Below are 14857 nucleotides of genomic sequence, written 5' to 3'. Positions count from 1 at the left end.
CAGAGGCCAGATTAAGAAGAGCATCACAGAGTAGGAACCGGCAAATGGGTATTCCTGAAGAGGGATTTTTGAAAGGGTAAGGTAGGCATCACATGAGCAAAAGAAGGCCAAGAGTACTTGTGTTCCCTGATGGAGATCTTATAAGCTATCTTCTAGATCTGGGCTTCCTTAAAGCAAAAGGAAAGGGGAAACCTGGAATATCTGGCAAAGGGGCAAAGAGGAAAGGAGCATTCCAGGTGTCATTCCTAGCTCTGAGATTTTCCAGCTGAGGGCCCCTGAACCTATTTCTTCCCTGTCTCTAGGCTCCCGATGCTGCCTTATGGAAAGGGGCAAACTAGCTATGCCTTCTCCAAGTTCTTTCTAGTTCTGCTCTGCTAGGATTCTAGGATTTGACACTTTGAGAAATCTGTTTCTGAGTTCCTTCGACCCTCACACGTTCTGCAGAGTCAGGGGTGCCCTGGTCAGCGTGGTCAGAGTCACGAGGCCCATGAATAACCTCAGCAGAGGGAAGTGTGGGAACAGGGAAGCATCTGCAGTTCTGCTCACCACGGCCATCCTGGGCGCTGAGCAGAGCTCCCCTGCCATCTAGTGGGAACACCAGTTTATTGTTGGAACCACTCTACCTCCCGTGTGCCTGAGTGACTTGGCAAAGCAGAAAAAGAAAGGCTGGAGATTTGGAATTTGGATAAAATAGTCAAGCTCTAGTCTATGGTCAAAATCTTGTGGCTTTAATACAATAATTTCTATTCTCAGGGAGTGTTTGGGGAATACATGCTGGGAATTAGTGTTAAGCAAATAAAGGGTTATTCTAGTTTTGTTTTGATCCATTCAAACATTTGCTGAGTACTCAACCCCATGCTGGCTGAAATAAGCTCAAATAGGTGTTTAGTTCTTGGGTGTGAGGGGATGACAATCTCTAAGGAAGACTTTAAATTTCATTCCAGGCTGAAAACAAATAAAACATAGTCAAGAAATACTTTGTTATTCTTCATTCCTCCTGACATTTTGATGGGGGAGGGGGCAGGAGAGGGAAGCTCCCTCCCTAGAATGCTTCCTCCCATCTCTGAATTCTTACAGCCTTCCTCTATGACCAGTTTTCTGATGCGTAGTTGACATAAGAATATAATTTAAAAACAGCAATTTTACTTGTTTTAATAACAGCTAGCATTTGTATAACCATTGCTAGTTCTGGAAGCCCTTTTACAATGTGGTAGTTAAGCTTAATGACCCTGTGTCAGGAAGATAGGGCAGTTAGCATTTTCACCATCCCCGCTGCAGAAGTGGGAGGATGGAGTCTATAAGAGAAGTGGCTGGCATGGGGTCATCCAGGCCATATACAGAAGAGCTGGTATCTGGCCTTGGTTTCTATCTCGTGCCTAAAGTCTTGACCTAGCATAGGGTGGGCATCACATACCCCTGCAATTCCTTCCCTGCATGCTCAGTTATATAAGCAAAAGAGTCTATGATCAACTGGTTCTGGGAGATAAAGAGAGAAGGGAAAAGTAGGGGAAAGAGAGTTGAAGGCCATTCCTTTCCTCCACCTCAGGTTCTAGATGAAAACCCAACTAAGAGCTGGGCTTTTTCTAATGTGTGGCAAGGGGTCCGATGTTGTCAGCCTTTCTGTAGTTTTAATATACTGGCCAGGAAATGACACCATGATTGAAGCCATGAAGGTATGTGGGGAGTGACACTGCTGTCAGAATCAGAGAACTCGACCATCTCTTTGATCATACCTAGCAGGGTACAAAGAAAAACAGCACTGTGTAATAAATGGCTAATATCAGTAAGTGCTCATACCAGTAATAAAAGCTTCCCTTTATTGCATCCCTATTATATGCCATGCTTTCAGCTAGGTGCTCTACCTAATGACAGCTAATAAGGGTGACAGCTAGATACTATCAGATGTTTCTCCTGTATCAGGCTTTATAGACATTACCACATTAGACCCTTAGAACTTTGTAAGGATGGGGTCAATCATCACCCTAATTTTATAAATGAGCAACCTTAGAAATGAGTTACTGGCCCAGACTCAGGAGGTAGCTGAGCTGACATCTGAACCCAGGCCAGTCTATCTCCAGAGCTCACTACACTATGCGTCTGCCTCTTTGTACGTCACCTGGAGTCCCTTTTGCCTCCTCAAGGGACCCTCTAAGGGTCAGATTCCAGCTCAGGCTGACTAGATGCTTACCTTCTTTGCTGTTTCAAACTCTAATCCTTCTAAAGCTTCCATAGCCAACTCACGCCAGTCAGTGTCTGTCACTCCCAAGCAAGCAATCTGGTAGGCTTCTTTGAACATTTTCCTATCCAGGTACTGGTACATCGGAGCAGACTGCAGGATTTCATCAAAAGGAAAGAATTGTTTTCAGAGCAATGGAAAGAACCAGATTCATGCAAAGCCTGACTCCAGATGTGTGTCACTGACTCAATTATAAATGCCCACAGAGAAACACCATAAAGATTAATCAGTGCTCTTCTCACGCCACACACACCACGTGCCTTCCAGTCACAACCCCCTTTCATAACCAAAACATAGCGTTCAGCAGCACAAACGTTCTGTCTGTCCTTCACTCTACCACCAGTTTTCCCCACCTCCAGGTCTGCTTTACCACAAGATATCACCCATGTCTAGAGTGCCCTTGCTCCTCCTCACCCTTTGCAAAATACCTGTTGGGCTCTGAAGGCCCTGTTAAAATGTCACTTCCTCTGGAAATTCTTTGCTGACCCCTCAAGGAAAGGAGTCTGAGTTTTCTCTGCTTTTTATCCAGATCTCAGTTGTGCTCTAATTAAAGCCCCTCTCCCCAAGTATGGGAACAACCTGAGGGTAGTGGTGGGGTTGTACTTACCTCCCCCAGCAGGCCCTCAGTCTAAGATTGCTGGAGGAAGGAACAACCTTACTGTGAGGAAAGGATTTAAGGATGGCCTCTTACAAAGGGCTGAGAAACTATCTTACCCAAGAAACCTAAGTGATTTGTATCAGGTTACCCAGAAAGGTACACCTGTCTGAGTTCCTTGGAGATGGGAACCTTCCTGCCGTCCCTCCTTCCAGATGGGGCTGCCTCACTGTGATACCTGTGAATGGTTCCTAATAACTTCTCTTCTTGGGTTTACACACTCCTTTTGGATCTGTCCCAACAGGTCTGTGTTGCAGTTATCAGTCTCTGATTATAGTCTGAGGACATAGAAATGGCACAGGGAAGACCTGGGGCTGGGGCCTGGGGCCAGCTTACTCTGGGTTCTGAGCACTTTCCTGGCACTTGAGTATGGGGTATGTGTATGTGCGCATACATGAGAACAAGTCTGATCTGGGTCTGCCATCCTGAATAACCCAAGGCCCTACCCTTGTTTTGGGCCAGTGTGCTGAAGGGAACTGAATCTCTCCCAGACAGTAGAGATCAATCAACCAGTACTTCATGCTAATGGTTCCCAAATGTGAAGCTGGGAGTGCTGTTTTCTCCATTCGGGGCCATTATCTTTGAACTTTCCTGTCTCATTTTTTAGCTTTTGAGTTGAAGGATTTCCTCTTCTTTCTTAGGCCATTCTGCCCTCTTACAGCAAGATGTGGCTGCTTCGGAGTGCTCATCTTTTCTCCCATACCATTCCACCTACCCTTCCTCTATTTAGTGGGATAGCAGGGTATAGATAGGGGAAAAGCTGAGCCACAACCCAGGCCTAGGCTCAGCCACATCCTAGCTGTGTCCTTTTTTGGGGGGCTAACTGATTAACTTCTGTTTAAATGCCCTGACCAGCTCGCAGGATACCTGGGGCAAACAAGAGACATGCTCAGTACCTCCACTGTATTTTCTCAGCACCAACTCCTTGCCATCTCCCCAACTCTCCAGACTTGTTCCTACCTCCAACTTTCCCCCTGTCTGAAACAACCTCCCTGCTCCTCTCTGCCTTCCCAGACCTTTCAGGCCTCAGATCAAGTGTCACCATCTCCTAGAAGCTTTCTCAAACTCCCCAAGCACAATGAGCTTTCCTCCCTGAACTCTTTTAGTGAGCATCCTCAGTTCCAATTTAGTTCTGTTTTGTAGTGTTTACTGCTTTATGATGGCTAATAACAGTAGGAATTGGGCCAGACAAAACCAGAAAGATAGGTTTATTTAACTGCATAGAAAAGAAGTGAGTCCCCAAATAGTGAAAGGAGTTGCTCAAGATCACAGCTGGTTCAGGTGGCAGAGTCAGAACTCAACGCCAGTGCTCTTTTCCCTAAACTGCACAACTTCTTGCCATGCTGAATGCCCTGTGAGGCTGGAACAGGGACTTGGACAGGCACACCAGAATCGAGGATATGATGAATGGTTAACATTTGGGCTTGCTTGGGAGGCACAATCTGAGAGTGGGAGTTTTAAAAATATCCTAACTGAACAAATGCCCTCTGAGTTCTACTTTATCTCACTGTTGCATTCCAAGCATGAAGTCACCAACCGCCCGAGAAGCCTGACTAGGGCTTGATGCCCTACTTGGCAGCTCTGACAAACCAGTTCTTGCACAAGATGATGTAAATTTCGAAAGGAAATCAGAAATCCCCAGAGTGGTTCTGATGCTTTCTCCCTCCTCTCTAGGCCAAAACCACAGGATGGCTGGAGGCAGAGGCAAAAGATAAATAGCCTTTGTCTTAGGCTGCCTCTCCTAACCCTTGGCAGTTCTGACCCTGCTGCATCAGCAGGATGGGCTTGGTAAAGCCATGAGGGTTGGGGGGACTGGACGGGGACTCTGGCTTCTGAATTGTAAGGGTTTGGCAGAGGAAGCCCCAGGCCGCCTCTCTGGCTCCTCTTGGCCTGCCAAAGTCAGGGAGCAGCAAACTGCATTTATCTTTGAGGTCAGGATGGCAGTCTTGGGAGAAAAACTTTTAATCAACATAGCCTGCTTGGCATGATTAAGGAAGACTGGATTTCTGGTGGATGTGGTGCATGGGGTTTGGGATGGGGAGCAGATGAGGACTACAAGGAAACAGTCCAGCTGGGGCTGTCTTTCCCCTCCTCCTACTGCCACTTTCACTCACCTCTCTCCCTTCCTTCTTTCTGTTTCTTTTTCCTAGGTCTGAATTCCACTAACATTTATTGAATAACTGCTCTGTGTCAGGCACTAATAATTTTTTCACAATGAATTACAAGTACCATCAGCTTAGAGGAAGAAGCGGACCCCAGCCCCAACCTTTACAAGAAGCCAACTCAGGCTTTCAATGACTGTGAAGGTGGGGAGATCCTGGCTGGGCTGAGGACAGAGGATCTCCCTTCGAACCTTCTCTGAAGCCCCTCAATAAAACGCCCTCCACCCACACCCAGAAAAATGTAGTTGAAGGGCAATCTAGAAACGTGCCTAAAAATTTCTCAAATGTACATGACATTTTATCCAACAATTTCTCTTCAAGGAATTCACACCAAGAAGCTAAGGTGGGCTAGATACAAAGACTTGGCAAGAAAGATGCTATCTACAAAAAAGCACTAAGTAGCGAAAATGCCCAACAAAAGGTACTGGTTGAGTAAGCTGTAGAACATCTATGTGATAAGATATAAAGCAGTCATTAAAAACAATGTGGAGGTGGGGACAGCAGGGAGGCAGGTGTGGTTATAATAAAAGGGCAACCCAACATCAGAGATCTCGTGGGTTGGTGGCGGTAGTGACAAGAACCTACGCAGGTGAAACATTTGTTCTGTAGTTTTACAAACTGTTAGCAACGGGTAAGCTGGGCAAATTGTACAAAGGATCTCTATGATTTCTTACAACTATAGGTCAATGTACAGTCATCTTAGTATTTTTAAAATGCTAGAAGTACATTTATTGAGGTGGAATCATCCTTCCAGTAGATTGCCAAGAGAAAAAGCCACACTGCTAGTTGACAGCCAATAATTCATATAAAGTGATGGGTCTGCAATATGTAAATGTTAGGTGAAACTGGAAGATGGCAATAAAGGACAGTGATTAAAAATCTCTCGTTTGTGGTCACATTCAGTAAAGGAAGTATAGTAAATCAGGTTTCATTTATAGGAGCAATATTTATAGATAAGAATCACAAAACAATATTTACAGTAGATTCCACTTTTGTTTAAAATGTTCATATAAAATTGTGTACTTGTAATTGTATATTCTGTATATATTATATATACATACAGAAAAGGCCTGGGTGGGTATGTTCTAAATGTTTAAGACCGATTCCCTCTTGAGGTTGGGATTCTGAGGGCTAAGCCTCTCCTTCGTGCTTGTCTCCACTTTATGGCAGTTCCACAGTGAGAATGATTCACTTGGGGAGCAGACAGGCAGCTGGGACAGCTGGGACTAGGCCAGCCCTGACTTGGGCTGCCAATCTCTGCCCTCCTATCAATGTTTCTGCCCTCCCGTTTGTGGCCAGGCCCCCATTACTGTTCTGGCCTCCTACTTGAGGTACCTGTGGTTCCTAAGACCTCAGGCCCCTTCCCCATCCCACCCATATCCTCTTTCTCTCACACACACCACCCCTGCTCTTGCACCTGTACATACACCCAACCGCACTCCCAGCTTTGCTGGCTTACTCCACTCTGCCCCATGCCCAGCTCTCAGTGAAACACACTCTGAAGGGGCACCTGGGTGGCTCAGTGGGTTAAAGCCTCTGCCTTCGGCTCAGGTCATGATCCCAGCGTCCTGGGATCGAGCCCCACATTGGGCTCTCTGCTCAGCGGGAAGCCTGCTTCCTCCTCTCTCTCTCTCTGCCTGCCTCTCTGCCTACTTGTGATCTCTATCAAATAAATAAATAAAAATCTTAAAAAAAAAAAAAAAAGAAAAGAAAAAAGAAACACACTCTGAAGACAGACAACCCTGAATACCCTCCCTGTCCCAACCAGGAAAGGGGGATCAGAAAGAAATAGAGGCTCAGTGAGGTGGAGCTGTTTGCCCAAAAACATACAGGTTGTACAGGGTGGACACAGGGTTTCAGGTTCTAGTCCAGAGTACCTTCCATGACATCATAGCTGCAATTCACCTCTCTTCCCTCTCCCCTCACAATCCATCCCCCAACCCAATGGTCTTGCCCCGCCACTCACTGCTGAGAGCTGACAAGCGCCCCAGTTACCTGTGGCACCTCCACAGCTGACATGGAGAAGACATGGAGGCAGAAGATCTTGGAGCCATTGTAGCCCACCACAAAGCCCTGTAGCTTCTGCTGGTGCACGGGGAAGGTGCTGGCTTTGATGTTGAGGTAGCCTCCTCCTGAGAAGCAGAGCATGTCCTCACACTGGGTATTCCAGGCCACGCTGTTAGCATTTGGTTCCTGAGAGACAGCGATAGTGAGGACCCTGTGACAACCCCCTGGCTCTTGGTACCATTCCTGCACTCAGTCAAGCACTCTTTCTAAAGCCTGAATCACAATAAATAATCGCTAATGGGGCCGGGGGGGGGGGGGGCGAGGAAATGGGAACTGGAAGAAAAGGATAGAAGCACAGAGGCAAAATGCTCTATGCACCAGTTTATGTTAGAAATGTTTTTAATAAGCATTACTTTCAAAAAAATTATTATCCCAAATATTAATTAATACTTAGTGAGAAAATGAGGGTATACACAACTATGTATACAAGATTTAAAGGGATATGTTCCAAAAAATTAACAGTGATTGTTTAGGGGTGGGTGGAATTGTGGATGCTTTTTATTTTCTAGGTTCTTTGTTTGCCTGAAATTTCTTTTGGTCATGAACATCTATTTTTTTTTATAATAAGAAAAAGTGTTATTTTTATATTAGAAAATAATGCATTATCTCTGCATTTAAAATTCTCACACTGTAGAAATACAGTCACCCTGGGAGGCACCCTCTTCCCCCTACCTTCTTTCAAAGTTTTCTGCTTAGCTCTGGAACCCCAGGGACCAGCAGGTGTTCATACCTTTCTGCCTAGAATCTTTTACAATGTCTGAATCTTTTATAATGAGCCTGGATTGCTTTTATAATGAGAAAAACCAATATAGCTATTTTCATTTGCAGAGGGCAGGAGCAGCAGAGAGAAGGAAAAGACAGCTGGGAATGTTTATGTCTCCTGGCAAAGTCTGAGAATTACCTTCCCTAGCCTATGACAGAACCCTCAGTGGGAATGGGGAAGGACACATGCCCTTCCATTCCTATATGGTTCTAGGCTCAGGCACAGATTCACAACTGGGGGCCTGCTAACCTGCCTACAGGAGGTGGCTCTGAGGCTGCGAGAAGTTAACAGTTAGGGCCTTGTTTTGTACCAGGCACTGAGCTAGGTACTGTGATACATTATTCAGTCCTATAGCATTCTGTGAAGGGGCATTTACTAGTTCCATTTCAGAAGTGAGGAAAAATTTAGGCTCAGAGAACTGTACTGACTTGCTGGGTATTACACAGTAAGTGGTGAGGGCAGAACTGGAGCCCAGGTCTGTCTAAAGATAAAACCTGTACTGTTGTTTCCCCTTAAGCCCTCTGCCCTGACAGAGGTGTAAGCAAGCTGTTATTTACTAGAGTTAGCTTAGGCTAGTATTAGCCAGGTAGCCCCTTCCAACTGACCGAGGCAGCTCCCTACACTCCAGCATCCCTCTGCCCTGCTAATTCTGCTCCCAAGGACAAAGAGGAGCCCTGAGAAGGGCATCTTAATCTACCCATTAAAACTGGGAGACCTAAAAAAAAAAAAAAAAAAACTGGGAGACCTGTTGTGGTTGAGGAAGCCAGACAGACAGGGGAAGTTTCAACTTCAGTGGGGGGAGCTTGCTTCAGTCAAATGGACCCTGACCTCTTAAAAAATCCTAAAGAGGCAAAGAATGGCATGAGTATGGCAGAAAGCCAGCCAGGAGCTGGGCATAAAGCCTTTGGGCTCTCTTCTCCAGTGACACATTTCTACCAGACATAGGACCAAACAGTGTGTAAACAATGCTTATCTCCTAAAACAGTTCACATTCTGCTGGCTCTGAGAGCATCCTTGTGAAACAACTAGAAGAGAGGGCTTCCCCTCATCCTTTCCCTTCTTTCAGATGACAAAACTGGTCCTATTTCTCTACTGTGTCTTAGGTCACTTACAGATACAGGCAGACCTCCAACTGGCAAGAAGCACTTTTGCAAAAGAATCATCCTCGCGTTAACCAATGCACTGACAGCCTATCAAGTGCCCCACTTAAATTTCTTTCTGTTCACAGAAAGAAAGGTGTTACTTGCCCATATCACCTATGAGGAAAGCAAAGTTCAAAAAGACTTGCCCAGCTCCTGCAGCTCATGTGTGGGAGGAGTGGGCTATGCCCTGGGACCTCTTGGGCTCTGTGCCCCTGTTCAAAGCCTATACTCCTACACGTCACTGCTCCTCCCAGAGACCTGCCTGGGAACCAGAGGGTCAGTGCCTCCTGCAGGGACTGGGAAATAGAGGAGGTATCAAAGGACTACGTCCTAGAAACTCTCTGGGATTTCACCTGAAAAAGCAGCTCCTTGGTGTGGATGTCATACACCAGGCATGTGTCATTTTCATCCACCACAGCCAGCTTGTTACGGGAAGCACTCATGTCCAAGCAGCGCACGGCTGTGGCCTGCTTCAGCAGGACAATGGCAAAGAGATTGTCCACAAAGATCTTCAGGATCTGGTGAAATTTCAGAGAAAAAAAAAGTGTGAGTCACCATGGCAACAAGACCCTGGAACTGCGCCAGGCTGTTGGAATCCCATGTGTTCTATAAGAACAACTCCCACTAACTTCAACAGAGGCTCCATGCAGAGAAAAGGACTTAATGAAAGAACAGGAGCAGGGGCTTATCCTTAGGAGACCAGAAATGTGGTTCATCAGAGGTTGCCAAAGTAATGATCAGCCCAAGATGTGACAAATTCACTTGAATGTCTGCTTGACTGGGGATTTGTTAACAACATTACCCAAGCTGTGGGATTAGGAGACACCATCTAGTGAGATATGAGTCACAAACTAACATAAGAAGAGGCTACTTTAAACACTGACAAGACATCCAGTATAACCATGGCAAAATAATGATGATGATGAGAAGGATGATGACAGCTATCAGTTACTGACTATTTCTGAAAGCCCTCTGAAACATAAGGTATTATCCTCATTTGTAAAACCTGAGCCTCAGAAAGGCAAAGTGACCTGCCCAGGGTCACACAGCTAATGAGTAGCTAAGCACTAACATGACTGCAGGTCGACCTGTCCCCAAAGTCCATGTTCTCAAGCCTCACACTGGAAATGACAGCGGACAATGAGAAAGATACAGACTATCCTGCAGCCCCCACTAATTTCATACTCCATGACTTCTGTCCCAGGAAAGGCCTGATAAGCTTTAGCCATAAGCCATCTGCTAGACAGCTTGGCTCTCAGGCTAATGCAGTTATATTTTCACTTTCATATTTCCATGTAGGCCACTTAGAACTTTTCTTATTTTGAGCAAAGAACACACACACAAATCTGTTAACTTTGTATAACCTAGATTTTTCACATCTATATGAGCAAAGGGCCCATTTTTCTTAAAACACCTAGTAATAGCCTGAGGACCAGCACCCTCTAAAACACAAGCTAGAACATATTGCCTTAATCCATTCATTGCCCTAATAGGGATGTGACCTAAGAATAAATTCTGCCTCCCTCCCTAGCAAGCCACTGAAACTGTATCTCTAAAAATCATGCCATCTTCTGGGTGCCCTGAAACTCAATGATCCACACTATAGGCAGCCCAAATGCCACACTGCCAACCCTGCCAGAATGCAGCATGCTCTAAGTCTAAAGGCCACTGCATCTTCAGCTTGAAGCTGTCCTCGAAAAATAAAATTCTGGGCTACCCTCCAATGTGCCTACGGTGAATGTGGGTTGGGAAGCTCTTTTCCTGTCCCCGGGAAACCACCTTGGGGTCATAATGAGTCTGGTCCCTAAATCTGTATACAGATAATCAGCCTGATGGGAGACATATGGGAGCACTCACCTGTCCATTCTTCAGGCCTACTAACAGACCTTCCCTTCCTGGAGGGCCACCAATCACCTTGATGTAGCGAATGAGAGACTCCATCTGCCACTCCCGCTCCTTCACTCCACTGAAGGATAAGCACTGTAGCCGTTTCTCCTAGAAAGCAAACCTAGCTCTGCATGGATATTCAACAGGGTGTTCCCAGGCCTGCCAAGGGGGTCTTCCTGCATGTGAGGGATGAAAAATACCTACACATTCATTGTCTATTGAACCCCATCTAGTCCCCATGATTGGCACTGTTCATTAATCCTTCACATAAGCCCTCACCACAGAGCACAGCTCAGCTTCACATCTTCTGTGCAGACCTCTGGGAAGCCACAGAGGCAGCATCCAAAAGCACACTTTTTTGTCACATCTGTAACTTGTGGGTACCTCTAAACTGCTTGAGTTCTAGACTTTCAGGGAGATTTTAATTGTATTTTACATATAGTGATTTCTAAAGGATTTCTTCCACTTTATCACTTTCAATAGTCCTACTTTTGTGAAACTAAATCAACCTCTACTTTGAAGAAAGATGCCAGGCTGGCCTTCCCTCAAGTATTTCCAAACTTCTCTTGACATTGCCCTTGACATTTCGTAGGAAGCTCTAAGTTGAGAAATTTTTTCTGTGAAAAAAAACCTTTCAGAAAGTAAAACTTCCTTTACTATTTTTGAGTTATTATGTATTTTTTATTGTTTAACAAGAAGGATGATATAAATTTTTACGTGTGTATGTTCATCAAAAAAAATGACTTTCATTTCTATCAATTTATGCTTTAAGTCATTCAAACATGTATAATTATAGGATAATAAAGTGCTTCGCAATACCAAAAGTTATTCTCCAGGTATGGCCCATGACTTTCTAGTACAGTCTAACTCCTCTAGATGTCAATACAATTAAAGCAATGAACAGCCACTGAATTTGATGGAAAGAGACTTGTTTCTTGGTGCTCAATTTTTAAAACCATGATTTGGGTAACCCACCCTTGGAGGAAACATGAAGAAGATTAAGCCCAACCCCTCCAACCTGCTGCCTACCTGGCAGAGGATGATGTGATCGGCACACACCACCAGGAGGTTGCATTCAAACTTCTTGACTATCTTCTCCTTCACCCGGTAATGCATATCTGATGAGTCGTCTGAATACAACTCATAGATGAGGATTTTCTCCGGCAGTTGGATAGCTAATCGATTTTTGTAGATGGCAATCTTCTTGACAAGCTCTTTGCATTTAATCCGAACTGGCAAAGGAAAAAAATCCAGCTCCAGCAAGAGATTATTAAGTAAGGTAGAAGGCAGAAAAATTAAAAGCTATCATTTACTTAATGTTACTGGCAATCAAAGGAGACACTCTCATCAAAAAATCTTTGAAGAGTGTCTAATACATACAATCAGCTCTACCTAACATTGGGATCCAAAATCATATACAATCTTTGTGGCTCAAAGCTTAAAACTGAGTATGGAAAGTAAAATGTTTAGTGCTACACTCACTTGCCGAATTTAAGTTTAAACTCCTCTGCCAGCATTAATATATTGCCCCTGATGATCAGAAGTCCATCTGGATGACCACCCATGCCTCTAGCTACTCCCCACCCACCATCCTTGACAATATGGAACTGCATGTAGTTTCTGGTATATACTAGGCTCTCACACTCTAACTGCAGACCAGATGGAGGAAATGTCCCCAGAAGAGAAGCTGGGGAGCTGCCCAAGTGGCTATACCCTTACCAGCACAACTGGAATCTTCAACCAGAGGTGCTCCCAGATGAGAACAAAAGGATGCCAGCTGAATCTCTAAGACAACCCTCAATGTGTATCCCTACACACAGGCACTGGGCAGGAGGCTGTGGCTGGCACATCTGTGTATAATTACTCTTGAAATAAGTGGATCTTTAGCCCATTGAACCAGCATGGCAACTTAAGTGGATAGTGGATGAAACTGAGGTTCAGGCTGACTGTGCTAGGCCTAGAACTTGAATCTTCTGACTAAACTTGTGGTTGCTGTCCCTGCTTATACCTGGGGTAGGGACCCATCAGGAGGCAAGTGGAGATGAAGATGAAGATGAAGTCGAGAAAGAAGCCCTCCAGTATATCCATACCAGAGAGGATATAGGTCCACAGAGACCCATGCAGCTCAGCCACCCTGGCTCTGAAATGCCATATATTATCCTCCCTTAGTCAGAGAGTCCATGTTCCCCTTAGAATTAGCTGCTGTGGGGAACCTGGGTGGCTCAGAGGGTTAAGCCTCTGCCTTCGGCTCAGGTCATGATCTCAGGGTCTTGGGATCAAGCCCCACATCAGGCTCTCTGCTCAGCAGGGAGCCTGCTTCCTCCTTTCTCTCTGCCTTCCTCTCTGCCTACTTGTGATCTCTGTCTGTCAAATAAATAAATAAAATCTTTTTAAAAAATTTAAAAACTTTAAAAAAAAGATAGCTGCTGCAAAATTATGTGAGCCTTTGCCTCCCCCTACCTTTTTTTTTTTTTTTGAAGAGAGGGTTTATTGCTCTCCTTAGATTCTCAAAGACATCTATATTCTCCCCTTACCCTCCAAAAAATAAAAAAATTTTTTAAAAAGCAAACACCAGTGGTCCAACATGTTTCTGAAAGATGAGGAGGACCATTCCCTCTCATTTCACTTGCCCTCTCAGTAGCCCTCTCAACCTACCCCTCCTCCCAAAGGTTGGAGGGCAGAGGGGCCATACCTGCCTTTTACCTTTCTGCTCTGTGATCAGGTGCTGCACGATGACATCAGTCATGCTATCCCTGTAAGCATACCGGTCTTTGTAGAGCCCATGGACAGTACTGAAAATAAGCTGGTAGAAGGAAATGGTGCCATCTTGGCAGCCTACCACCTGCAGGGAAAGAGAGTTGTTAATTCCTAGTTTTCTGTGGAAAGTCTACCTTCCTAGTTGCCAGGAACAAATGTCAATCATCTGACTGGCTACACATGGCTGTTGTCTGTGCCTGCTTAGACAATGGCCCAACAGAATGAACTTCCCCTCCTTACCACATAGTTGGAGTCAGGTTTCACTTTACACGTCCACACCCAGGAGTTCTGCTCCCCAACAGTCCCAAGCCGCACTCCATCCTTGGTGAAAAGGGATACTTGCTTGTCTGACCCTCCTAGCAAAATGTACTCCCCTTTAGTAAAGTAGCTCAGGCAGCAGGGGTCAAAGTTCAGTGACCGATCCTTCCCAATCTAAGGAAAGAAAACACACACCAAGGGAAAAAACACTCCTGAATCCATAGTATTCACAACACAATTTAGGGCTTTTCCTGCCAAGTTTAAGGAGGGGAGTCAAGAAGACAAGGGCAAGCTAGCCGTTACTCGCTGTGGGATTCCATCATGAACACAAGCTAGTCTCCTCTGGAGCACCCTACTCCATCCCTCCACATAGTTGAATCCTCCACTTCTGGGGTCAGCAGCATCTCCCCCAGTTCCACTAGCTGCTCCAGGTGTATGTCTTAGTTCCTCAAACAACCCAGATGCAGAGACTGGGCTTTCTCCCATAGGCCTTCCTTCACACACAGCCCTTACAAGGGTTCCATTGGTTCCCCTCAGCTTCTTTCTTCTTCCTTTTTTAAAAAAAGTATTTCATAAAGCCAAATATATCTAATTTTAAAAACTGTCCTCTATTCTGAAACAACCACCTTCCTACTTCTCTTTACTTAGGTATAATTCACATATCAAACAATTCACCCATTTAAAGTATATAATTGTGCAAACATCATCACTAATTCAGAACTAATTCTATCACCCTCAAAAGAAACCATGTACCTATTAGCTGTAGATCCCAATTCTCCTCTCTTTCCCTCCCCCGGCAACCACTAATATACTTTCTCTGTCTATAGATTTGCCCACTTTGAAGATTTCACATAAATGGGACCACACAATTTGTGGCCTTTTGGGACCAATTCATCCATACTGTAGCGTATATCAGTACTTCATCCTTTT

General features: G+C 45.0%; 1 protein-coding gene across 4 annotated transcripts in view; it reads right to left on the bottom strand.

Moving 5' to 3' along the window:
• IFT122 (intraflagellar transport 122) overlaps nt 1-14857 on the bottom strand; it is a 70753-nt gene that overhangs the window by 27496 nt on the left and 28400 nt on the right. For 3 of the 4 annotated variants that reach the window (XM_059390376.1, XM_059390373.1, XM_059390375.1), the window contains 7 exons: nt 13910-14101; nt 13616-13754; nt 11942-12144; nt 10883-11020; nt 9379-9543; nt 7049-7246; nt 2189-2329 (listed from right to left, as the gene is read on the bottom strand). In XM_059390376.1, the coding sequence (XP_059246359.1) occupies nt 2189-2329; nt 7049-7246; nt 9379-9543; nt 10883-11020; nt 11942-12144; nt 13616-13754; nt 13910-14101 (1176 nt within the window). The remainder of the gene's footprint in view (nt 1-2188; nt 2330-7048; nt 7247-9378; nt 9544-10882; nt 11021-11941; nt 12145-13615; nt 13755-13909; nt 14102-14857) is intronic. The other variant, XM_059390374.1, reaches the window with a different exon arrangement.

This window comes from Mustela nigripes, chromosome 2 (genome assembly GCF_022355385.1).
Source record: "Mustela nigripes isolate SB6536 chromosome 2, MUSNIG.SB6536, whole genome shotgun sequence".
NCBI lineage: Eukaryota > Metazoa > Chordata > Mammalia > Carnivora > Mustelidae > Mustela > Mustela nigripes.
The sequence above is the reverse complement of the archived record's forward strand: the minus strand, read 5'-3'. Positions and strand labels throughout refer to the sequence as shown.